At 42.3% G+C, this 26,616-nt stretch overlaps 1 protein-coding gene across 1 annotated transcript; it reads right to left on the bottom strand.

Moving 5' to 3' along the window:
• Positions 1 to 22,553: 22,553 nt before the first annotated feature.
• Positions 22,554 to 25,475, bottom strand: LOC308280944 (E3 SUMO-protein ligase ZBED1-like; the record flags this gene model as incomplete). The annotated part of the gene is made up of 4 exons (XM_080755241.1): positions 22,554 to 23,051; positions 23,238 to 23,636; positions 23,967 to 24,118; positions 24,575 to 25,475. 4 exons carry the CDS (start codon positions 25,473 to 25,475, stop codon positions 22,554 to 22,556), a joined length of 1,950 nt encoding a protein of 649 aa, XP_080611367.1.
• Between the last annotated feature and the right edge of the window lie 1,141 nt (positions 25,476 to 26,616).

Genomic DNA, 26,616 nt, shown 5'->3' on the forward strand with positions numbered 1-26,616 from the left:
AGAATAGCTGTTGCCAGGTGTAACAGCTAATGGGGATCCAAAATAAACTCAAACTCAAATGAGGCAGAGATGCTCTGAGACTTTGATGCAAGGGTGACGGTCCGACTAATTCTGGGCCCCGGGTAAGGATTCACTGCGGCCCCCCATGAATGTTCTTCATTGGGGGATTTCAAATATATATATATATATATATATATATATATATATATATATAGGCCTATATACAAGCAGTGCCGTGCTGCAAGCTTGTAGATCTGCTATTTTTCAATAGCAAAAGTATAAAATACCAAAGGGCCTTCCACCTTGGGCCCTAGTAACTCAGCCCCACTTTACCCCCTCTTGTGACAACCCTGAACTAGTTGTTGGCTGCAAATCTGGACAATAGTTTGTTGTGGAGACTTTGAACATTTTTGTGGGGTTATGAAGCTGTGTGTTGTGTAGGCTGATAGCAGATTATGGCTTTTGAAGTGAAAATGTCACAGGATTTTGTTTGATTTATGAAGAACGGTCTCATCGAGCTGAACTGTTTAGTTGTTGCTAGGCTAGCCTCCGCTTGGGGGGCTTCTGACATGCTGCCATTCAGATTGACTTCTGGCGACACTTCCATAGTAGGGCAAGGATTGGTGTTGGAATGGGGGGGTGTGTGAATGGCATGGCTGCATGTTGGAGTGAGGGGATGCACGCCTGGAAAAAAGACGCATTCTGTGTGCTGGAGGCTGCAGCGTGTGTGCGAAATGCCTTCACTGTACCTTCACTGTAGGTTATGGGGAGAATTATACACTTTTATTGAGATTTATACATTTATTACACTCTTGTTTTCAAACACACTAACTTTGATGTGTGATATTTTGGGTTCCCTATATGACAGAAGGCTCAAACTTTATCAGGGGCTGGGGAAGAGTGTAATTAAACATTACATTATATAAAAGCAAATCCTCTGGTTCCTCGGGCGTGGCAGGGCCGTACAGCGGGATTTTTTCGGGCTCCTCGGCCATCGCAGCAAATGAGTTAAGAGGTTTCTAAACAGGCAGCTAACAGGTCTAAAAAGCTGGGGGCCTCACAACATTGCAGGTAGCATGTTGTTGAGAGGGGGTTGTGTGTGTGCTGAACTGTTAACCGGTCTGTTTTGAAGCTGTTATCACGTTCATGGATGTTTGCCTGTCAACTCAAATTGGTGTAGGAATTTAAACTGAATAGTGAATACATTTACAGGTGGAGTGCTGCTTGACGTATAACCCTGAGAGGTGTCTGCCTGGGTTAAAGCAATCTATCAAGTCTATGTGGAACAAGTGGCAACTGTAGGACTGCTGTTCCTTTCCCTTTGTTTTATCGATTTGTTGTTAGGCATTTTCCCAATGCATCACTTTTAATGACTTTTTCTAGTATTTTGTACCTTCTTTTCTAAATAAACAAATTGTCATATTCGTACCATATCTGTATTCTGTCATATTTATAGCGGGTCACATATGTATGAATTAATCTTATCCCACACAGGTTAATCTTTTTAAATCAGAGCTAAGAATGTCTGCCCTTGTCAAAGCTGCTTCTCCTTAAACCCGCAGCTTTGATATTATCAATGATGTGGGTTTGAATCCACTGGGTCAAGCATCTAGATACAAACACACAATTGTAATGTGTTTGAGGGAGGGAAGCCGGTGGGGAGGGAGATATTTGTCACTACACTTATTCCAACTTAATTGTTTGTCGATTTTCACAATGTTTATCTGTGGAACCAAGGCAAACTAATGTCTATAATTCCATCTTGTAATAGTTTGTTGATTTTCACAATGTTTATCTGTGGAACCAAGGCAAACAAATGTCTATAATTCCATCTCACAATAGTTTGTTGATTTTCACAATGTTTATCTGTGGAGCCTATATTTATCAAAACCCTAACCCTAAAAGGGTGTGAGGATGGAAAATATAGGCAAAAACTAGAAACTAACAAACAGGCATGGTGAGCTAAGTGGAAAGTGAGCTCTGTCTCCTCTGGCAGACACACACAGACTGGCCGGGTGCAGCTATTTATAGGCTCCTGGGACTTTGAGCACAGGTGCTCTCCAATGAGCCATCAACTAGGCCCCACCCTGCTCACCTGAATATGGGCTGTTTCTCGATCGCAGGCTTGGTAACTGGGTCCTTGGGTCCTTGGTAGTTCAGACTTGCAAGTTCGCCTTGGGAGTAAGAACTTCCGAGGACGGGAGGACGCACGTTGCTGATTCTGGGATTGGAACAGTACTTACTGCAGCGTACTTGGTGACGTCACCACCTCAGCTTGTCCTCTGTGTGGATATGCCCAGAGCAGATCTACAAACTAACAACTCGTCTTAATGCAAAGCATTGTTAGTTTGTAGATCAGGGTTCTTTGTAGTATAAGATAGGCATAGGCACATGCACTTTACAATATAAAAATATTATACAAACACCACTGTTTACAATGTACAATATAGGCATTTAGCAGGTGCTCTTAATCCAGAGCTATTCAAATAAGTGAGGACATAAAACCACAACGTAGCCTATTCTCTTTTATATAAATGTTAAAACGTTTTTGTTAATATGCTTATAATGTAGGGTTAGGCCTATCAGCCAGGAAAATAAATACACGACTTGGCATGTATTATGATAGGCGTCTGGCTACTGCCCGATTGTGTAATTTATGAGAGCCTTAGTAGGCTACAGACCCTAATGCATTGCCACCAGAACAATATAGCAATGCGTCGTTTTCTTTTTTCATGATTTGCGCACCAAACTTTGGAAAGTAGCCTATATGGCATGCCTTTATATAGGCCTACTGTAAACACATCAACACTGTAGCCTGCAATGCAGCTTATTATCACTGGCCACTCACAGCCACAATTCTTACTTTACATTACTTCAGACCATTTATAAAATATTCCATTCAACATTTTGACAAAACAGCAATTTTTACATTGCGGTGCCACTGCCATGTTGTGCCCACCTATGCTGTATGCTATTATTATTCCATTATCGCATCCTGCATCCGTTGTCATACCTCTGTTGGAGCCAGGAGGAGGTGAGAAGAGAAGCTTGCTGCCTGCATCTTTGAAGGTCTGGGAGCTCGTTTGGAATAATGTTGATCATTGTAGGTTTAGGGTGGCTATTAGTAATAATGTATTTCCCCCACTGTGTACAAAGTAGGCCTATATAATAGAATATAAAACGAAACAAAATAAACATTCAATATTTAGCAGAGACTAATGGTATTATTTGAAAATATCACTGTGTCTACAATTTAATTCTGCACATCAAAACAAGTTAAAACTTACGTTCACACATAAAGTGGCCTATAAGACAAAATCGCACACAAACCAGGCATAGGAGATGATCTCAAATGTTATTCTCAAAATATAAACAGAATGAAATTGATGGATAGAAAGAAAGAGGAGAGGAATGAAATGCATGAATGATGTACTGTACTGTATATGACATGAAGTAAACAATTGCTGAACTGTTTAGTTGTTGCTAGGCTAGCCTCCGCTTGGGGGGCTTCTGACATGCTGCCATTCAGATTGACACACCCCTAATACTAAATTTGAATAAACACATGCATATTTCTCTGGACGAATTCCTCTTGCTTGGAATTGCTTGGAACAGTGTAGTCCTGATGGCCGGTCATCTGCAGTCAGGTTAGCGGCGGCTGGCGGCGACTCGAGCGCCCACATGTTCGGTGCACCGGTTTGAAGTTAATTTACAACATTCAAGCCTAAAATAAATCATAAAACGACACTCCGTGGCAAAACGAAAAAAATATTCGGACTGTACTGCGGTCCGTCTGTGTCAGCCATACTGGTTTGTTTTTTGCTGGCTCTCTTGTGGGCGGTCCTATCCGGGTCGTGTTGCATTCTGGGTCATTTGCTGTGGAAAGTCTACAGAAGTCAGCTCCGATGCATCCTCTGTAAAGTGGGAGGATCAAGTTCACATCCGGGAATTTGGTCTCTACTTGGTCAAATGCAGACTTGAGATTGGAAGGGTACTTGGGCAGCAACTTATGACGTATCACAAGTTCACGAGGACTCAAGTCTAGACAAGAATCCACATCGATAAACAGCCATGGAGATAGTTACCAGGGGTGTTGCACCAAATTCTGGGCCCTGGGTACAAGGATTCATTTCGGGCTTGTGCTTTATCTGTTGAAAAATAGCAGATATACAAGCTCGCAGCGTGGCACTTGGCTTGTAGATGTGCTATTTTTGAAAAATCTTGAAGATTTGTGAAAGTCTTTGAATATTTCAAATTCTTATGTTTCTTCATCAGTGGTGCTCAAACTTTTTAATGTGAAGGACCCCCAAAATGGTATGTATTTGTCCATCTCAAAATAATTAGTTCCAGGGACCCTCCAGAAGCAAAATTTGAGTTACAAATGTTTGCTTAAAAATACATATATTCAAAGATTTGCAAAAATAGCAGATCTACAAGCTCACAGCGCGGCACTCTGTGCCAGGCTGTGAGCTTGTATATCTGCTATTTTTCATTAGCTAAAGAATAAAATAATTAAGTCCCCTCCACCCCTCCCCTCTTGTGACACCTCTGATAGTTAACACCTGACTATCTGTGGGCAGGGACGGCTTCAGGGGGGGGGCAAGCAGGGTCTCTAGCCCCCCCCCCCCCCCCCCTGGTGGAGGCTTAAGGCCTCTCCATACTTCGACCGAAATGTTCGGTGAGTTGTGTTTTTTGCACAACAAATTGCAAATTTCCGAACTCTCGTTCGGTCCAATGCTTTTCAGAAGTCCCGAGGGATATAATTTTATGGTAGAAAAGGACCTTTTGACCGAAAACGGCGGTTTCGGTCGAAGTATGGAGAGGCCTTTAGCCCTCCCTAAGCCCCCCTACCCACAAACCCAATTGTGATGAAAAATATTTATGGAATAAATAAATGAAATATTGAAATATATATGAATTATAGCTGTCAGAATTATAGTGGCAGTAATTAATTGTGTTAAAATATTTGACATAAAGAATGGCCAGAATACCACAGAATAAGTGCATTCTCTCGGTAGAAGACGTGGTACGGAGAAGTATGCAACGCAGCCACTTAATTCTCCCCCCTCCCCCCTCCCGTTCTACACACTCACAGACACACACACACACACACACTGCACCGAGGAGAAGAGACATAGCTGCCTCTCAAAAGAGTTAAGTTGTTTTAAACGTCTTGGATACAGTGCCACTGGAATAATTCATCACAGATCAGAATAGCTGTTGTCATCTCAAAATAAATCCACAATTTTATTCTGCTACTTGCTTGGATTAGAATCCAGAGAAGTGATCACGGTGAATGCGTTTTCAACACTAGTTAACGAGGCTTGTTGAGAATGACTCTGATTTGACATATATGCGCAACTAGGAACTGTCTTTTATGGCAAGACATTTTAACTTTTCGTATTTTGTCTGTGCATGTGTGTCAACTGAGAATGGTTTCTCTGTAGGTCAGGGGTTTTCAACAGGTGGTCCTCAGAGTTACTACAAGGGGTCCTCCAAATCTTTGTGTGTAGTCCCGTGAACCAGTCTACCGGAACCAGTCGCTACGGGTCCGGGGGTCTCCAACGATGAGGTAGCAGGAGTCGGAGCCCCTAAGGACCAGCCTGCTCATTCCAGACTGGCGGCAGACTCTCGGAACGGTACCGGCCAAAACTCCTTCGATCTGACCGTCCCTATCCCGATTGTTGGGCCCTGTGCCCTTTGTGGCGTGTCCTTCAAAGGCACCGGATGTCTCCAGAAGCATTTCGCTGGGCGGCATCCGGGGCTGGCAAAAGCACATACTCGATCCGATGCCATGTCGCCAAGTGCAAACCAGGCGGCGTGGATAAGGGTCGTTTGTCTGCTGGATCCTTTCCCTGTGGTCTCTGTTCGTTCGGAGCCACCTCCCGCAGGGGTTTAAACAATGCAACACCACACTAATCCCAAAAACCGACGACCCGGTGAAGTTGGCCTCGATTAACAACTGGAGGCCAATCACCGTGGGCTCAGTTCTCGTCGGTATCTTCTCCAGGATCCTAGACTTGAGGATCAGAAGAGCCTGCCCCTTGCACCCGCGCCAGAGAGGGTTTCTACCTTCTCCTGGATGTTCGGAGAATCTGATTGTGCTAGACGCATGCATGAAGAGAAGCAAGAGGTGCAGGAAGCCATTGGGAGTGGTGTTCATTGATTTTGCAAAAGCATTCGACACGGTGTCGCACCATCACCTTCGGGCGGTGTTGGAGGAGCGAGGAGTGGACACCCACTTCATTGACGTTGTTTTTGCTGGGTACTCATTGTGACATCACTTCATAAAAGGCTCTGACATCACGTACGCCACATGAGTCAGCAAAAAATCTCTGTGAGTGTGTATGTATTGTATGTAATCCGCGTATCTCGAGAACCGTTTGTCCCACGGGCACGTGCAGTCTCCATATATGGGCATAAAATGAATGCCCCAATATATGGGCATAAAATGGATGCAGACAGACAGATACAGATATCTCCATATATGGACATAAATGGACACAGGCAAACAGATGGTCAAAGATCTCCATATATGGGCATAAAATGGACGCAAAAAGACAGATACAGAGAAACCGCATTCAGGTAGTTACAGAATTTAAATACCTTGGAATCTTACTAGACTCACATTTAACATTCATAAAACATGTTAAAAAGGTAACCAATACAATCAAATTCAACTTAGATAATTCCAGGCACATAAGACCATATCTCACAACAGATGCAGCTAAACTCTTCATGCACGCAATGATTTTTTCACACATAACATACTGCTTCACAACCTGGTCTCAGACCAATATAACAACCATGAAACCTATTGAGTCACTATACTAACAGACATTAAAAACACTCGATCAAAAGCCCAACCGTTACCACCATTGCCATATAGTACAAAAATATAATTTATTTAACTTTGAAAGCTTTAGGCATTTTATGGATTCCTGTCTTGTGTTCAAGGTTCTCAATTGGCTTGCACCTCCACCACTGAAACAGTTCATAAAACGCTGTGAAAGTGGTGGCAGAACAACAAGGGCTACTACCAGAGGGGACTGTGAGGTACCATCCAGGCAGAGCGTGTTTGGTAACACAGTTCTCTCTGTTAGAGCCTCCAATCTATGGAACAGTCTCCCGACTGAAGTAAGACAGTCCTCCAACTATCTGACCTTCAAGTTTAACCTTAAGAAGTGGCTTAAATCGGGTCAGATTTGTAATCATGAGTAATTATCTGTTCCAGCTGTCACTGGAGTTACTCATGGGTGGCTAGTATTGGTCCCCTTTACAATTTACTATTTTACTTACTATTTACTAATTACTATTTTCTATTACTATTTACTACTATTTTATTATTGTCGGCTTCAACTGTGGGAGGTAGCTTGGAGCGGGTCAAGCTTGCGATCATGGGTGGCTATCTGCTCCATCTGTCATTGGAGTCACTCATCTTGCTATAATTATCTGCTCCATCAGTCACTGGAGTCACTCAACTTGCTATGGTTATATCCCCTAAATGTTTTACTGTATTGTTTTGTACTGTACTGTATTTTATGTATTGTATGTTTTGCTGTCATGGTTGATTCTTGTTGCACAGGTCCTTTTGGCTCCATCTATTGTCTCAAATTAAATATAGGCGAATGCACAGCGCTCTGCCCTGTAGTTTTTCATTTGGCTATTCACCACAGTTGTTAGCTTATGATTGCCACTGTGGATTAATCATTGTAGTTTGCGCTTGAATCGCGCAAAGACAACAGACACGGGCCCCTTATATCAGTGCCCCCTTGATCTGAAAACCCATGGGGAATAAGGTCAAAATTTCGCCACTGACCGGCAGTCAAGCATGGTTAGCTTTCATTCTAGTCATGCCATCCTTGAGAGCGGAGGCATAAATGTTTGGTGTCTGGTGTAGCCAATTGACAAGTTTGTCTGTTATTGTTTGGGACATGGACAAAGGGTCCATGTTCCTCATTCCTCATTCCTTTCAGTCTATATGCAGCCAGAGAGGTACATTCATTTCGATGGATTTTCCTCTTTGTTACGCTTTATGATTTGTTTGGTGTTTAGGTTTATCCTGATTATTTACTTGTGTTGATAGTTTGACGGTGTGTTGACTAAACATCAGTGAACAGAACTATCGGCCTCATCATGTCACAAGGAGTGACACCTGTAGCTCTCCCTCAGGGATGTTAACTGTGTTCCTGCTCACATCAGACTAACCTGTGTATTACTGCAGCCTCCCTTTAAATAGGAGTGGATCCTACCACAGGACACAGCACCAATTAGCAACTATACTTCCAATTACTACCATGAAAATACTTCCAAAACAACCCATTGCATAAAACTAACCTAAACATTCTTAAAGATGCATTATTATTAAAAAAATGGTGGAAATTCATTCACAATTTAAATGAACATATTACTCTGAAACCTAGGAAACACCCCTCTCCTCCACAGCACTTGGTACCTTCCTATTAATCAAGGAACTTCCCCCAGCAGTGCAGGAGAGATTGGAGTGTGTGTGTGTGTGTGTGTGTGTGTGTGTGTGTGTGTGTGTGTGTGTGTGTGTGTGTGTGTGTGTGTGTGTGTGTGTGTGTGTGTGTGTGTGTGTCAGTGGTGAAAGTGAGCCGGAACGGCCGGAACCCCCGTTCCGTTAAAACATTTGGGGCCGGAACGGCGTTCCGTTAAGAGGAGAAGCCAGCTGTCAAAATCCCATGTTAAATAACCTGCCACAAACGCACGTCCAGGAAGAAAACAATAGCCTATACCAGTAAGACTCCCTAATCGGGAGATAAGCGACCGTTGGTCGCTTATCTCCACAAATAGGTCAAAAGTTTGTTTTACCAATTATCAAGACATACGGGCAGTTGACAGTTTGCCATGGTTACTCATTGAAGTAGAATCTCCATATTTGGAGATAACCTACGCATCACACTAAGTCTGACCTCACCAGCCCATATTTGGGCATGAGCAACTTATAGATATGATGACATCACACAGTCCTCAGCCGATGATGTGGCGTGATGTCATACAATACACAAACGAGCCCTACAGTATAAAGGGGCAATTCTTGCCAGGAAAGAAGCATTTCTTCGACTCAGACCTTATCGCCAGGGTTGGCTTATAGCAGCTGTCGGTAGATAATGCCGGTCTTATATAAGGGTCATTTGTGTACGGTGTGATTTGCCATGGTTACTCATTGAAGTTGAATCTCCATATATGGAGATAACCTACGCATCACACTAAGTCTGACCTCACCAGCCCATATTTGGGCATGAGCAACTTATGTCTCCATATATGGAGATATGATGACATCACACAGTCCTCAGCCGATGATGTCATACAATACACAAACGAGCCCTACAGTATAAAGGGGCAATTCTTGGCAGGAAAGAAGCATTTCTTCGACTCAGACCTTATCGCCAGGGTTGGCTTATAGCAGCTGTCGGTAGATAATGCCGGTCTTATATAAGGGTCATTTGTGTACAGTGTGATTTGCCATGGTTACTCATTGAAGTTGAATCTCCATATATGGAGATAACCTACGCATCACACTAAGTCTGACCTCACCAGCCCATATTTGGGCATGAGCAACTTATGTCTCCATATATGGAGATATGATGACATCACACAGTCCTCAGCCGATGATGTGGCGTGATGTCATACAATACACAAACGAGCCCAGATATGAGCAGGGCAAAGGTGTGACGTGTGACGTGTGACGTGTGACGTGACGGACGTGACGGACGGCCGGTGGAGGTTTTGATACTAAACTGCGACCTTACGGTCGCAACTAAAGTCAGATTAACATACAGTAGGCTACACAAGTGTTACTAGTTATATTTTCTGATAAAGTGCTTCTAAATTATTCCTGTGGGTTTGTGTAGGTCAGTGTGATCCATTCTGTTTGCGTTTCAGTGTTTGTTTGACACGGAGCGAATAGAGGTGGGACGTTCGCGAACGAATCAAGTCTTTTGAACGGCTCTTTGAAATGAACGATATGATTCGGTTCACAGTAGGGAGCCGTTCCTTTCTAATGAACAGTGGTGGGAAAAGTACTCGATTTCTTTACTTAAGTAAAAATATCAATACTGCAATCAAGTAGAAGTTTGGAATGTTAATGTAATTGAGTAAAAGTAAAAAAAAAGTATTGGTATCAAAATGTACGTCTTTTGAACGGCTCTTTGAAAAGAACGGATCCCAGAGATCTGGCTCACTTCAAAGAGCCATAAATCCCATCTCTAGGAGGACTCGTCGTGTCTGCGATGCGGCCTTAAGCTGGTCTATTCTGCATCTGGGAATGGGAGATGTAGTGGAGTAGAATTAGATTGTAGAATTAAATTGGAGATACTCCAGTAAAGTAGGCTAGGCTATACTTAAAACCTGTACTTAAATACAGTACTTTAGTAAATGTACTTAGTTACTTTAGATAACAGGTTATATATATATATATATATATATATACATATATATATATATATATATATATATATATATATATATATATATATATACATATATATATATATATATATACATATATATATACATATATATATATATATATACATATATATATATATATATGTATATATATATATATATATGCATATATATATATATATATATATACATATATATATATATATATATATATATTTATATATTTATATACATATATATATATATATATATATATATATATATATATATATATATATATTTATATATTTATATATATATATAATATATTATGCTTACCCTTCTGTATGGAACAATGAACAATATGAAGAGGCTTATTATAGATATTTCCTTTAGGATTTCAATCATGTTTCATGTTACAGTAAGTGTAATGGCGTTGCCTAATTCAGGTGTAGGACCTGTAGTGTTTTTATTGTGTGTATAACTGTGCCAAAATGCAGTGTTAGAGCAGGGTTAGAGCCTCCCAAGCTTCGCCGTGCGGCCAATTTATGACAGTTCCGGCAAGAATTTCAAACCACTTTCACCCCTGGTGTGTGTGTGTGCGTGTGTGTGTGTGTGTGTGTGTGTGTGTGTGTGTGTGTGTGTGTGTGTGTGTGTGTGTGTCAAGTACACTGCCTGTGTTCCAAATGGAACTTGAGTAAAAGTACAAAGGTATTGGCATCAAAATGTAATGTACCAAAAGTAAAAGTACTAAAATGTTTGAAAAAAGCAGTTTGAAAATACAGATCTACAAGCTCACAATGCATCGCGATGTGAGCGTTGTGAGCTTGTATAGTCTAATTTCAAATAGCCTTTGCATAAAATTGGTGGTTTATAAAATGGTTTATAATATAATAATTTATAACTGCAAAGTAACTAAAGTTTTCAAATAATTGTAGTGGAGCAAAAGTACACCTCAAAGATGTAGTGGAGTAGAAGTAATAGTACTGAATATTGGAAATACTCTAGTAAAAGTACCTCAAACCTTACCTAAGTACAGTACTTAAGTAAAGTTACTTACACCACTGTGTATGTGGGTGGGTGTGAATAAATAAATACAGGGTGTGTCTTTGGCCATACACCGTAGCGTAAAGGATATAATGTATAAAACACATAAATAACATTGGTTTTATAATGTATTGGATGCATAATATAAGTATAGTATACAGTAATAATAAATAATGCATTGTTATAATCGTTATATCATTATAATCTTTAAAAGAGTCAGCTTGATGACTCTTTAGACAGAGGTCATGATCTGCATTGGATTTCTGTAGCTTAAGTCCCTTTTTCTCCATCCAGATGACTACAGTGATCTTTGCAGGAAGAGGGAAGAGTGGAGCAAAAATGCCACAGATATCTGGGAGAAGGGGAAAAGAAAAATAACAACAAGCTGACTGACACAGAAGACAGTCAGGACACACAAGGGAAAAGAAAGGTGATATCATAATATTCAATTTATCAAACATAATGTTATGATCTAAAACAGTGGTTCTCAACCTGTGGGTCGAGACCCCCAGGGGGGTCCCTAAATCATTTTTGGTGGTCCCCAGATGATTAGCTTAACCCATTTAGACCTGGTGCTACCTAGACATTCTTTTACCTTTAAGGCCGGGACGCTCTACGCGTCACATTAGTATTTGCTATACAGTACATATAGGCTAGCAACCTATTTATTTTACATGTTTTGATTACAAAGTGAAGGTTTTCAGAAACCTTAGGTTAGGTTTTAGGAGACGTTTTTTAGAATCGCCCTAAGGCCCCGTACAGACGGCAACGCTCTGTAGAGAAAACGGCGAGGTCCCGGGACATCTCTGTTGCGTTTTGCTTTTTATCTACTGTTCATATGAAGCCTCAGGGCTTGAAATGATGTAGTGTCCATGTAATTTCGCTAGATGGCGGTGACGCACGGATCAACAAGGATTTTTCTCTTCTATTAATACATACTGAATACCCTCCTTAGCATTGCGTCGCCTTTTCATTTTTTCTTCTTAAAAATGCTAAATACAATGCACAAGTAGGTAGTATCGATATAATCGATTATTTGCACTGCCGATTCAATACGATACAAAATGAAACGATACGATTTTAGCTGGTTTCATTTCGATATACTTAGATTTTTTAAGTTAAAAAACAATATTTCGATACAGTTACTATATCGTTACACCCCCTACTGCTTACACTTACGCTTACGCTTTTCTGCACCCAATGGTACCCAGAGCGCTTTACATTTTTGGCCTCTCATTCACCCATTCACAGACACATTCATAAACCAATGGCGGCAGGCTACCACGTAGGGCGCTAGCCACGGCCCGTCAAGTAATGTGGGGTTAAGTGTCTTTGCTCAAGGACATGGAGTCAGTTGTAGCCGGGATTCTAAACAGCGACCCTTTGGTCTATCAACTTCATGTACTATCTTCATCATCTACACTACCCGTATTATAATATTGGATTATGTGATTGATCAGGTGTGCGCCTGTACGGTACACCCAGCGCACATCAGATTCATTAATACATGTTCATGTGTGTCTGGCATTGTCACTTTAAAAATAATCCAATCAAAATGTCTTTTCTATAGCAGCCGAAGGTGTCTAACACCATGCAGCAGAAGAAGGCTTCTGATGAAATGGTGGATGCCCTCAAGCGTGAGCTATTGAATAAGAGGGTAAATTATTTGTATATTTACAGTCATGGCTCATACAGCATTTTGTGTAGTCACTGGAATGTGAATTTTCTGTCAAATGCTGAATATTTTGTCTTGAGTTTCACACACTGGCATGTTGCTTTTGTTGTCTACACTTGGCATTGCAAATTGTAGGCACATTGTTGTCACTGTTGTAGGGCCTTTTAATAGTTATTGTTGTTATGGTGTAGGCCAGGGTTCCCCAATAGGCGGCCCGCGGGCCATTTGCGGCCCACGAGAGGCTTCTGTCCGGACCCCATGGCCCTCCAGCCATATATATATATATATATTTTTTTTTTTTGAAAAAAGAACAAAAAAAGTTTATTGCGCAAAACTTACAAGTTTTGCGCAATAAACATCCCGCCTCCTAAAAAGCATTATTTTGACCACATTCCCCAGAATACCTCTCACCTCCACCTGACCTACGACTGCCACAGCACGTGACGTGAATCTGGGCGCGCGCTTCCTACATGATACAGATGCGCCGGTGATCACAGCAGGAGAAAACAACAACAATGATTAAATATGACCAGCATTAAAAAAGGGTTGCTATTGAAGCAGACTGCAAGTAAAATAAAGTGAATTGTTGGTTCTTGATTTTCAGTGTATAACTGGGCTTGGCCCTTGTGGCCCTCGGCTTGGTACCCAAGACAGAATTTGGCCCTTGGGGAAATCTAATTGGGGAACCCTGGTGTAGGCCATTAGTGAAGTGGAGCTGTCTGACATGGAAGACGATGATGATGATGGACACATGATGTCAGATGATGACGTGGAGCCTGACCTGGAGACTCAACCTCCCTGGAAGTGGGCCACAGTGGTGGCGGAGGTCAAACACCTTCGAGAGGAAAACAAGAGGCTACAAGAGCAGAACAGTATTATGAAGGAGGAACTTTTAAGGTTGTGGGTGCAAGCGGCCGAAATGGGTTTCCTCAGACGGGTGGCTGGCATCTCCCTTAGAGAGAGAGACTTGGAGTAGAACCACTGCTCCTACACTTGAAAGGAGTCAGCTTAGGTGGTTCGGGCATCTAGTATGGATGCCCCCCGAGTGCCTTCCTAGGAAGGTCCTCGATGCGCGTCCTACTGGGAGGAGACCCCGTGGCAGACCAAAGACCAGATGGAGGGATTATATCTCCTAACTGGATTTGGAACGCCTCGGTATACTCCCTGAGGGAGTGGAGGAAGTTGCTCAGGATAGGGAAATCTGGAGGTCTCAGTTGGAACTGTTACCCCCGCGACCCGATTCCGGATAAGCGGTTGAAGATGGATGGATGGATGGATGGAACTTTTGGATGCAGCGAGAGGTAATATTTCAATCATACATTTTACAGATTTCCCAGCATGGTAGACTGGCTTGGTATAGGCAAAGTCATTTTATGCAAATCAGGCCATTCGACTAGGGATGTCCCAAGTCAGATTTTGAGTATCTGCCGATACTGACCCCCGATCCGATACTTCAGTATTTTGTTCAAATTGGATCATCCAATCAAAAGTGGCCAATTGTATCTGACTGTTTGACACTCCCACCATCTGTAGGAACAGAGTCTGAAATGATAGTAAGCATCACATGTACAGTATACACACTTTGATGTACTTGTAAACAACCTTGATATACTCGTCACTATCCTTGGTCTACACAAGTCAGATCATTTACCTTAAGACACTCCAGTGACTGTAGGAAATGTATCATATTCATGGGTACCAAATAGTCCCAGAGCTGCCATCTTTGTGCTTTAGGTGTATCATTTGTCTGATAGGCTCTACTGCATAGAATCCCATGCAATCAAAACACCTGTAGGTGGCAGTTATAGGACTACAAATTGGGTTGAAGTCTACATTTGGTTATCTTAAAAGTAGGGCTGTCAATGATTACAAATGTTATTCAGATTAATAACAGCTTAAAAATGTATTAATCATGATTAATCATGAATCGAACTATGTCCAAAATATGCCATTTCTGTATGTATATTGTCGTGGAAATGTAAAGATAAAGGCAGCATAAGGTGGATACATTTATACAGTATGTACTGTATGTATGTATGTATGTATGTATGTATGTATGTATGTATGTTTATTATATAATCATTAGTATTGCTTATTTTAATTATTATTATCAAGGAACTCTAGAAATCTCAGTTGGAACTGTTACCCCTGCAACCCAATGCTGGATAAGCGGTTGGGAAGATGGATGGATGGATAGATTTTTTTTTTCATGTAGAGTAGGCTACCTTATTTACCATGTATTGTGTAGCAATAAAACACTGGCTTATAGTTTAATTATTGGAAACTAAAGAGCCTAAATGCAACAATATTCATTCAGGATGGAAAATACATTTTGGGGAGAAGTGGAACTCAAAGTCAGTTTAGCATGAGGGGGAGAGGATTACTATATCTGGTTGGGCTACAGATAATTCATTCAGTTGACACACGCTGCACAACACAAGCCTGTGCTGATTGCCTATGTCAAATCTCGGTCAGATCAGGGTCAACGAGCATCGATAACCTATGTTACACAGCCTAGGATAGCTGGCAAATATGCGCAGTGTTGAAGACGCATGATCACGCAACCATTTCTCTGGATCTAATGCAAGCAGTTGGGGCCTAAAATGGGTTGCTGTTGTCCTCTCCAATTGAACAGCCAAAGGTAGTAGTAGATCTCTATTTGAGATGTATTGACGATCAGTTATTAATCCAGTGACAGCGATGGTTTCCAAGAGATTTAACAACTTTTTTTTCAGCTAGCGTCTCCCCCTCTGCTCAGTGAGCGTGAGATTTGACTGTCAGTGTGTGGAGGGGGGAAGGAGATGCGTTGCAGGGCAGGCTGTGTTCTCGGTTATGTTGCGCATACGTTAATTGCGTTAAATATTTTAATTATTATAATTTTGACACCTATACTTAAAAGGTAAACAATCAGACTTGTGGACTGGTATTAGGATGTTAAATTTGCATAGTATATTTTGAGTACAGGTATGGTATACTAGTATGAAAATAGGGAAGTTCAAGTATAAATCAGTTCAAGTATAAATGTAGTATACCTCTAGTATAAGAAAAGTGAAATTCAAGTGCACTGCAAGTTATAAAATAGGGTACATTAACGCATAGTTCACGCATAGTATGTTTTGTGTATTGTAATGGTATACTTCAAGTTTAAAAGTAGTGCAGTTCAACTATGATCATAGTATACCTCAAGTAAAAGAATAGTGCAATTCAAGTGCACTGCAAGTAAAAGAGTAGTGTTCATTAAATTCACACATAGTATGTTTTGAGTATATAACTGGTTGTTTTGAGTATATAAATGGTATACTTCAAGTTTAAAAGTAGTGCAGTTCAAGTGTATGACCATAGTATACTTCAAGTAAAAGAAGAGTGCAGAAAGAGAGAGAAACCAGGTGCTCGTCAGAGGATATAATAGTAAAACCGAGTATAATGCCTCATTCACACTACAGATATATAGTTGAACGTTTTGCTTGGTAATTCAATGTAATCTCAATGGAAACCAGCTTTAAAGGCTGGATTCCAAGGACAGCCGACATGCCCAGCCTTTAAAGCTGGTTTCCATTGAGATTACATTGAATTACCAAGCAAAACGTTCAACTATATATCTGTAGTGTGAATGAGGCATAATGGTGCTCTTGGATCGACGGGATCAAGTCATCAAAAAATGAAAAAAGTGATCCAGGCACTCAGCTTTATTTAAGCTGTGTGTTAAAAACCGACATGTTTCGACCATGAACTGGTCATCATCAGGGCGTGTAGTACTACTGCAAGTAAAAGAGTAGTGTACATTAAATTCACACATAGTACGTTTTGAGTATATTAATGGTATACCTCGACTATGGAAAGTCAAGGCAGTTCAAATATAAACGTAGTATACGTCAAGTATAAGACAAGTGCAAATGTGTGTGTGTGTGTGTGTGTGTGTGTGTGTGTGTGTGTGTGTGTGTGTGTGTGTGTGTGTGTGTGTGTGTGTGCGCGCGCACACACGCGTGCATGTGTGCAGGCATGCATGTCTGCCCCGTGACAGTCTGTTATAAAAAAAGTGTCACTTGTGGTGTTACATGTAAAAAAAAAATCCAGCAGAGAAGAGCCACGTCTCTCTCCATGTGTAATAGAATAAATAGTTGCCTTTACAAAACACAGTTGTGAAGACAACTATGTTTAATCTAAACAAGCAATCAAACTAAGAAATGATTGTCATAAACAGCATACATTGAGTAACATTTTAATAGATATAGGCCTAATTGTTTTTGACTGATGCTCATATTGTTCTTAGACACTGATGCTTGTTAAATTGTCGGGTCGCCAAATAATTCCCCTCTTAAGTTGGGGTTGTGGTATTAAAAGGTTTGAGAACTCCTGCTCTAGAGTCTTATTGTTGTTGGGCCCCCGTATGACTCCTCATATGTGCTCTCAGATTACTTGTATTAATATGGCCTTTGCCACAAACTGTGCAAGTAAAGGGCTTTTCCCCTGTATGGGTCCTCGTGTGTGTTTTTAGATGATTAATTTGACTACATCCTTTTCCACAAACTGTGCAAGTAAAGGGTTTTTCCCCTGTATGAGTCCGCATGTGTTTTTTTTTTTAGATCACCATTTTGACGACATCCTTTGCCACAAACTATACAAGTAAAGGGTTTTTTCTCCAGTATGAAACCTCATGATTTTTTTAGACCAACCATTTGACTACAGCCTTTACCACAAACTGTACAAGTAAAGGGTTTTTCCCATGCAAGAGTCATCATGTGTCTTTTTAGATTATTAATTTTACTGCAGCCTTTGCCACAAACTGTACAATTAAAGGGGTATTCCCCTCTATGAATCATTGTGTGAAACTTCAGATATTTCTTAGAACTAAACATCTTGCCACAGTCTCTACAATGTAAGGCTTTCTTCTCTGTGTGACACTTCATTTGTTTGGGTGCTTTCAGGTCCGGGATCAGGTTCTTACTCAAAAACAATCGTTGTCCTATCATATTGGCTGGCTGGTAAATGGTATACTTCAAGTTTAAAAGTAGTGCAGTTCAAGTATGACCATAGTATACTTCAAGTAAAAGAAGAGTGCAGAAAGAGAGAGAAACCAGGTGCTCGTCAGAGGATATAATAGTAAAACCCAGTATAATGGTGCTCTTGGATCGACGGGATCAAGTCATCAAAAAAAGAAAAAAGTGACCAATAGTTGAACCCTCCATGCACATTTGAACAACATGAATCTCCCCCATACACATTTCACATTTTGACTTGAACATGAGTGTTACATCGCCTCAGAGTGTTAGGCCAGCGTTTGCAAAAGTTTGCATTATACTTCAACCAGTGCCGTGTCCTGCCTACTTGATTCCGCTCAGTTCAGGGGTTCTTAACTCTCCTACTGCCAGATTATTTATTTATTTATTGGGTCTGGTGCCATCAAAAAGCGGCTTACCTTTGCGACGTTATAGTAGATAGATAGACATTTTTATTTTTTATTTTTTTTATTTTTTTATTGTGCAATAGTGCACTTTGGTCTGCCAGGCAGCAGAGGGCGGCGTCATGCGAGAATGAATGTGAATTTGCCTGTTATGTGTTGCCGTACATTCAGACCAGTCACTGGCTACAGAGCCTCCGGGCCAGAGGAAATCAACAAGGAAGTGAATTGGTCTCCGTTGATGTTAACGCATAATGGATTTTTTACACCATCACCGCGGAAAATGTGCTTACAGTACACGGCCGCGCGACCCCTCATCAGCTTACAGTCATCAGACGAACGAACCGAACGAGCGCCGTATTGGCGCGGAGGTCTCTTGAGAATTGGGGCGAACGTGAACGTTCAAAGCGTGGGGAGAGTTAACAGAATGAACGAGCCAAGAATGGAATCGGCAGGACGCGGGCCTGGCCTTGGCGTTTTTGAGTCAATGGAACAAGGTCTCTTTGAACTTCTGGACCGTTTCGATCGCATCGAGGCGGCGCACGATGACGCGACTCAGGAGCTGTTAACGCCGATGACCGGGATATTGAACCACCTCCTCGTCCTGGATGGCCGTATCCAGCTTCTTGAGACGGCGTCTCGTCGTGCGCCCACCGCGGAGGTGGCCGTGCAGACTGACCCAGCGGAGCCGGTACTGGAGGGGGCGAGCGCGTCTGGCCCGGTGGAGGAGGAGTTTCCTTCGTCCATTCGGGTCACGGCGGTGAGGTTCCCATCGTTTTCCTCGCAAGATGTTCGCCGCCCTTCGAGCCCCTCCCCAGCAATGCAGTTCCTTCATCGTTCCCTGCGAGAGTTGAGGCGGCAGGAGCCGTCTCCAAGTTCCTCCTCTGACTCCAGCGTTTCTCCGCGTTCCTCTGAAGTTGAACCCGACCCCCGGCCCCGCCGCTCGCAGCGGGAGAGGAGGCGCCGAATCCCGACGCCACCCGGTGCCGAAGCTCGCCGTCCCCAGGAGGAAGACGAGGGTGCGCTGGGTAGGGAACCTCGGCCCGGCCAGAGGCGTCAGCCGGCGGAAGAGAGAGAGAAGATTGAGGCAAGGCCGCTGTCTATACTGTGGTTCTAAGGACCACTTTATTAACCAATGTCTTGTGAGACCTCCCCACCCTGTTGTTAGGCCTAAGTCAAACTAGTTACGTTATGGTGTGTTTGTTACTTCTGAGCTCTGCTAGTTTTCTGTACTAGCCTTCTTAGTTCTCCTCCTGTTTATTTGGAGCCTATGCTGGCCACTAAGTGGTCGTTTCGTGGTTTTTGTTTTTATTCCCCCTTTTGGGGTTAGTTGTTTTTGTATCTTGGAGTTTTGTTTTTTGGAGTCCAGTTTTCTCATGTGTTTTGTTTTTCCCTCCTTCTCTGTACTTTCCTGTGTGAGTGTGAGTGTGAGTGTGCGTGTGTGTGTTGTTGTTGTTGTGGTTTCCTTTGGAAGCTACTGTATGTTCGTGCTGTTGGAGTGTTCCTGTCCTGTTTTCTTAAAGTGTCACACTCACCCCACCTGGGGTCAGCCAGACGAGATGTGAGCAGGCTGGTGGCTTCTGCCTGGGAGGAGTTGGTTCCTGCACTACTTTGAGGTTCCACACTGTATCCAGTTAGCTTCTACAGTCCTTCTCTACGTCCAAGACTCTTCGCTCCTGTGTCCTTTCGGGTGCTGCGTTCCTGTCTCTGCGTACCTGTGGGTCCTGTTCCTGTGCCACCCCTGTTATATGATGCGGCTCTAGGGGTTCCCTCACGTTTCCCGGCAGGGACCCCAGTCGCCGCCCGGCGGTGGTCCGTGGGGCATGCTTGGGCCCTCTGTACTGACTGGACCGTCGCCCCGTTTGCAGTTTTTGTCCACCCCTCCCGCCCCTTCTACCTCCACCCCTGGTTCCTGGTTTTGCCCCCCCCCTCTCCTGGTTCCATCTTGGGACGTCTGGTAGCCGTCCCTTGGGGGGGGGGGGGGGGGGGGGGGGGTACTGTTAGACCAGCGCGGTTACTCCAGCGCCCTCCAGGGGTTTCCCTAAACTTTGTTCCATCCAATGTTTCTCCTGCGTTCTCCCCCACCTGTTTCCACTGACTTTGATTAGAGACTGGACTCCTCCCGGGCACAGCCTTGCTGTGTTGTACTAATTGTGTGCCTTCTTTATGGACCCTGTTCTGTTCCACCGTTGCTGGTTCATTCGTTTACCAGCCTTTCTCTCTCTCCGTTCGGGTTCTATCCAGTGAGTTTTCTGTTTATTCCACGTTCCCGTGAGGGAGAGTTTGTATCTCGTTATTTTATTGTGTGACTTAAGTAAAAGTTTGCATTATACTTCAACCAGTGCCGTGTCCTGCCTACTTGATTCCGCTCAGTTCAGGGGTTCTTAACACAGAGGTCTGTCAGTACTCCATCAACGTAGGAAAGGTCAAACATGACGGCCACATTCAGTACGTGGGCGATGTGTGCAATATCACCAGCAAACAGTTGGCAGAATGGGGTCCATTTGACCTCCTGATAGGAGGAGGTCCCTGCCAGGACCTCTGCACGGTCAACCCTCACAGGAGCGGTTTATATGGGGGAATGGGACTACTGTTCGTTGAGTTTGAAAGGATCCTGTGATGACCCATACATGGGGTGTGTGTTCTGTGATGAATCTAATGGTGTTCTGTGTTCATGTGTAGGAGGAGACCAGCCTGCAGGGGTGTGTCCAGGGGATGAGACATTGATTGATTGAAGACTTTATTAGAAGTTTGCATAGGAAAAGGTACAGTTTCATGACGGTACAGTTCACTGGTACAAGGTCTACTAAAAGGAGATCCATGAAAAGACTAAGCTTATTTCCACTGGAAACCATTGAAGTATCTCATATAACATTGAATGACAGACAAATAGAACACAGTACTATGCAGTAGATATGTAAAGAAAAACAAAAAAGAAAACAGTAAGTCTAAACAAACAGTATATACAAAGAAGGGGCAGGGGAGGTTAGGGTTGGGCTAGGTTCATTTTTTTTTACCAGTTGCGAACGGCTGCTGCCTGTAAGTGGTTTTTCAGGGCAATTTTAAAAGATGCTAGTGATCCACTAGGGGTGTGACGATATTGGTATCTCACGATACGATATCTATCACGATATTAGGCTCTCGATAACAATATTATCACGGTATTCGATATATTGCGGTATTCGATATATTGCAAGAAATGTCATCAACGATATATCACGATATCTGTAACTGAAAATGAAAAAAATAAGTATAAAGGCAAACATCTGGAATTACACATTTATTCCATAATCGTACACATTATTGTACCAACAAACATATGTCAGTGCATCTTGCCTCCTTACATCTTGCCTCCTTACAGAGTCAACAGAACCCTAAACAAACACTGACTGCAACATTGCAACTTGCCCACAATTTGTCTGTCCATAACAAACAATGCGTACTATCCATAACTAAAAATGTAGTAACAATGTAATTGAAAAGAAACATAAAATAAGATGGACAGAAAGCGCTGAGCAAAGAGCATAGCATACTGTAAACCTGGACAGATTTCAATGCTTAGCAGGCAAGGATCACACATTGTTTTAAATGTGGGCCTATTGTAGTTCTTCACATCAAGATGAAAGATAATAAGTAAAGATTATCAAGTAACATCAGTAACTTCTTTTAAACTTTTAGTTATTTACAGTCTTCAGTGCAAGATAAGAACAAAGATAAGAGAAAAATATATAAATAATAAACTTGACACTAAAAAGTGCTGGCAATTAAATGCCAAGTTAACCTGGACACAGTGCTTTCTGAACAGTAGCACTATCAACTGTTTATGTAAACCTGGACTGGACCCATTTCAGTGCTTTGCAAGTATTTTCAACACCTTGCTCTACGTAAACTTGGACCCATCTCAGTTCTTAGTGCAAGTAAAGTATAACAATAAAGAAACAAGAATACAATTAAATGAAAGTCTGAGGACATACTAAACCAGACCTCCCTTTTGTTTAACCTGCACAAATTAAGCCAAATTCCTTATTTTTTAATGACTAAATTTTTTTTAAGGAACACCAGCTGATCAGTGTGCTCAGGGGTGATTGCACTCCTCTTAGCGGTGATGATGTCACCAGCAGTGGAAAATACTCTCTCCGATGGAACGCTAGTTCCAGGGACACACAGATACCTTTTGGCCATCTTTGCCAGGAGTGGGTACCTGTGTGCCTCCTTTCTCCACCAAGCAAACGGATCACCATCCAGTTTGAGGGATTTAGCTTCCCTGTACAGCTTGACCTCCTCTTCAGCAGTGGCTGTAGGTGTCAACCTGGAGGGGGGAGAACTGACAGTCTTGAAAGTTTTTCCAAGAAGGCGATCTAGCGCAGATCGCTTCTTTGGTGGTGGTGGCGCATCCTCCTCCATAGCAGAAGCACTCCCCTCAGCAGAAGCACTCCCCTCAGCAGAAGCAGAAGCACTCCCCTCAGCCGCAGCAGTCACCTCCGAGTCTGCACATCCTCGCTCGCGTTCTGCATCCTCCTCCTGTAAGACAAAAAAAACATTGGCACAGAGTGGCACACCTTCATTATTACTGTATATCACACAATGAAAACATCACATAAAATCAAACATTTTTTATTAATTTTCAAATATTGTATTGGATGTATATCCAACAGTAGTTGGTTTAATGGCACAATACAATTTAAATGACCTGCTGTTTAGTGTTGCCACTGTTGTAATTATCATAATGGCAGCAGCCTTTGACACCACCATGGCATAGGTCTCCTCCACCTCTCGAGGTGGCAAGAAAGGCATATCCTTGAACCTGGGGTCTAAGGCACTTGCCACGTAGAGGAAGCTTTTGTCCCTGGCAGACGTGTAGCGCTTTGCTAGATCTCCATGGATGGCATTCTTCAGCCCTCTGACAACAGGGGGATCCACACCAGAGCTGGCCGTGTCACTCCGCAGTTGAGTCAGAAGAGGAGCGATGATGGAGACTGTGGCGCTCTTCTCCTCACACATACTGTTGGTTGCCACCAGCATTGGCTCCAGGGCTTCAACAACTGCTTCAGCATTGCTCAGGTCTCCTTCAGTCAGGTTGCAGACGTCAGTAGCATTCTTTCTGACCTTTAAAGAAAGAACAGGACAGAGCAGAACAGAATGGAACTTCCATTAAAACCATTGTTAATAAAAATAAAGAACAGGACAGAACCCAATGGAACCTCCTTTAAAACCATTGTTAAAGAAAAATAAAATACAGTATTAACATTTTATTATGTATTCTAAATTCATGTAAATTAGTATGTATTTAAATATAGTAGGCTGTTACTATTTATTTATTTATCTATTTATTAATGTTAGGCTGTAACCTAATTATCACAATGTTCTAAACAACAAACATCACACATTATGGATGATTCATACAATTCATTCACAATATAGAATTAAGCAACTTACCTCTGGAGACAAGAGGGCAGCAGTGACAGCAGGCTGTTGCTCAAGGAACCTCTGGAGCATCTCATAGGCACTGTTCCAGCGGACAACAACATCAGTGATGAGCTTGTTGTGTTTAAGGCCAAGACAGGTCTGGTTCTTCTTCAGGGCTGCAGCTGATTGATTGAATACTGTATTAGTACTAGTTTGCATAGGAAAATACCTGACAGTACAGTTCAGTAAAGCCCTGCTTCATCACACAAGACTGTCACACAAAACTAGTGAAAATAGCAGATCTACAAGCACACAACGCCTCCTTTTCTTCCATTTTTAAAATGATAAAATACAAAACGTTTTTTATACATACATAAAATGATAGACATAGTGTGCCACTCCACTCTCGTTCAGAACAAGTGTTGATGTACTTTTGTACTATTAAGTATGCAGTATTACTTTATTTTGTGTATTTATTCGTTTTTGTGTCAGCTTGTTGGCACTGGGGAAAAAAACGTTATGTAAATTGTGTCTGAATAATAAGGATTGAGCTGCGAGGCAGCCAGACAAAATACAATCATTCATTCATTCATTCATACAATATTAAGAAAAATGATAATATATTAGGCCTTTTTTACCTGCTGGGGGGCTTCTGTGGAAGAAGGCTGTAATCCTCCGGACTTTCCCAAGCAGTTGAGCAATGTTAGGCAGCTTTAGGGCACGCTGGACGGCAAGATTCAACACATGAGCAAAGCACCGAATGTGTTGATAACCAGTAATCTCAACTGCGAGGCACATATTTGACGCGTTGTCGGTAACCACGGCTGGGTCTTTGTCTGTGAGCTTCCATTCTTCTGTAGCCTTCTTTAGCTCTCTTGCCAAGTTGACGCCAGAATGAGACTCGTCCATCTCCCGAGTTTGAAGGACGTAGTTTTGTAGCTGCCAGTCCACATCAATAAAGTGACCAGTAAGGGTTAGAAAAGACTCAGTGGCTCTTGAAGTCCAACCATCGCAGGTTAGTGAAACTCGCTCAGCAGACGTCATTTCTTCTTCCACCTTTTCTTTGGTTTCTGCATACAATGCGGGGATGACGGTTTCTGTGAAGTGTCTACGAGACGGGATCTCATATCTTGGCTCGAGTACCTTCATCATGTTGACAAAACCGTCGCATTCCACGACACTGTACGTACGTAGGTCCTTACAGATGAACACGCCGATAGCTTTGGTTATATCTTGATGCCTTGGAGACCCAAAGGGAAGCTTTGCTTTTGCTTTAAAGGAGTCAGTGATCGTAGGCTGATTTGGGCTAACTATTTTGACCCCCGTCGCTAGCTCGGGATGATGATGGTCAAGGTGGCTTTGCAGATTCGACGTGTTGCTGGTGTATTTTACCTTGTGATGGCAGTGCTTGCAGATTGCATGTGTTTTGTCCAGTGTTCCGTCATCATTCTCATAAAAGCCAAAGTGGGTCCAGACTTTACTATGAAACTTTGCCGGTGGATCTTTTATTTGCCTCTCCCTCTCGCTGTTCGCAGCCATCCTGTGTGTGTGTGTTCGCTCGTTCGTTCGTTCATTCAGTTAGCTTGCTACTTGATAGCTACACGCTGTTGTGTTTACTGTTGTGTTCACAAAGGCAGAAGCTGTAGTAGACGGTGTACTTCCGCCTGGCCGATTTGAGCCTTGTTTATTTGATTAGCGCCACCGGAGGACCAGCAGCAGCAAAGTACTGCACTCTGTGGCACCAGGCGAATTCATAGAGCTCATGGACGTTCTAATAAATTATCGATATTTGCCCGGCAATTTACCGATAATTATCGCGGGCGATAATACCGCGGTATATCGAAATATCGATATTTTGTCCCAGGCCTATGATCCACACTCCTTTATGGCCTTCGGTAAGGCTTTCCACATTTTGGTGGTATAGCAGAAAAACGAGTTTGACCCTTTGTTGGTTTTGACTCTGGGTTGGAAGTGATCTGTGGTGCTGCCTCTGGTGTTGTAATTATGGACATCCTTAATGTTTATAAAGACACACCTGGCTCCCATCACCAATGGAGTATTTAAGCAGGCTGGTCGGGGCCATTCTCCCTCTCTCCCCTGCTCTGGAAACTTTGTTTGGTTTTGTTTTGTTTGAGTTAGTTCCTCAGTTCGGTATCTGCCTTTGCACTTACACAACACTGTCACACATCCATACACGCACTACACTGCTGATAACACTGACCACTCATACTACCTTCTCACGTTTAACTCTTTTACTGCCACAGAATTTAACAAAAAGCTCAATCCACCGCCAGCTAAATTGAGAATTGTCGCTCATCTTTGAAGGCCTACTGGAGAAAATCTGTTTTGACTATAAAGACAACAATGATATGGCAACGAAGAATAGAATGTCTACTTTGTAACAGAAAAAGATTTCGAGTTTTTATCATGTTCTGTCCATTAGCTAGAAGCTGAGGAATATGGCCTAAAAACAGCTCTTTGAGAAGATAAAGCTGAGAAAAAAGCATTTTTGTGAAGAAGACATTTTCAGGCAGAAATCTCTCTTTAGCCTTTTATTGTTGGCTTCAGTAACATCACACCTATGATCAGTGCTTGTTTACAAACAAATTCAAAAAAATAAAAACAAGAAAAAGTGTTTTTTTACACACTTTTGTGTAAGAGCAGTAAGAGCAGTGCAGAA

This window comes from Nannobrachium achirus (genome assembly GCF_963921795.1).
Source record: "Nannobrachium achirus genome assembly, contig: SCAFFOLD_80, whole genome shotgun sequence".
Classification (NCBI taxonomy): Eukaryota; Metazoa; Chordata; class Actinopteri; order Myctophiformes; family Myctophidae; genus Nannobrachium; species Nannobrachium achirus.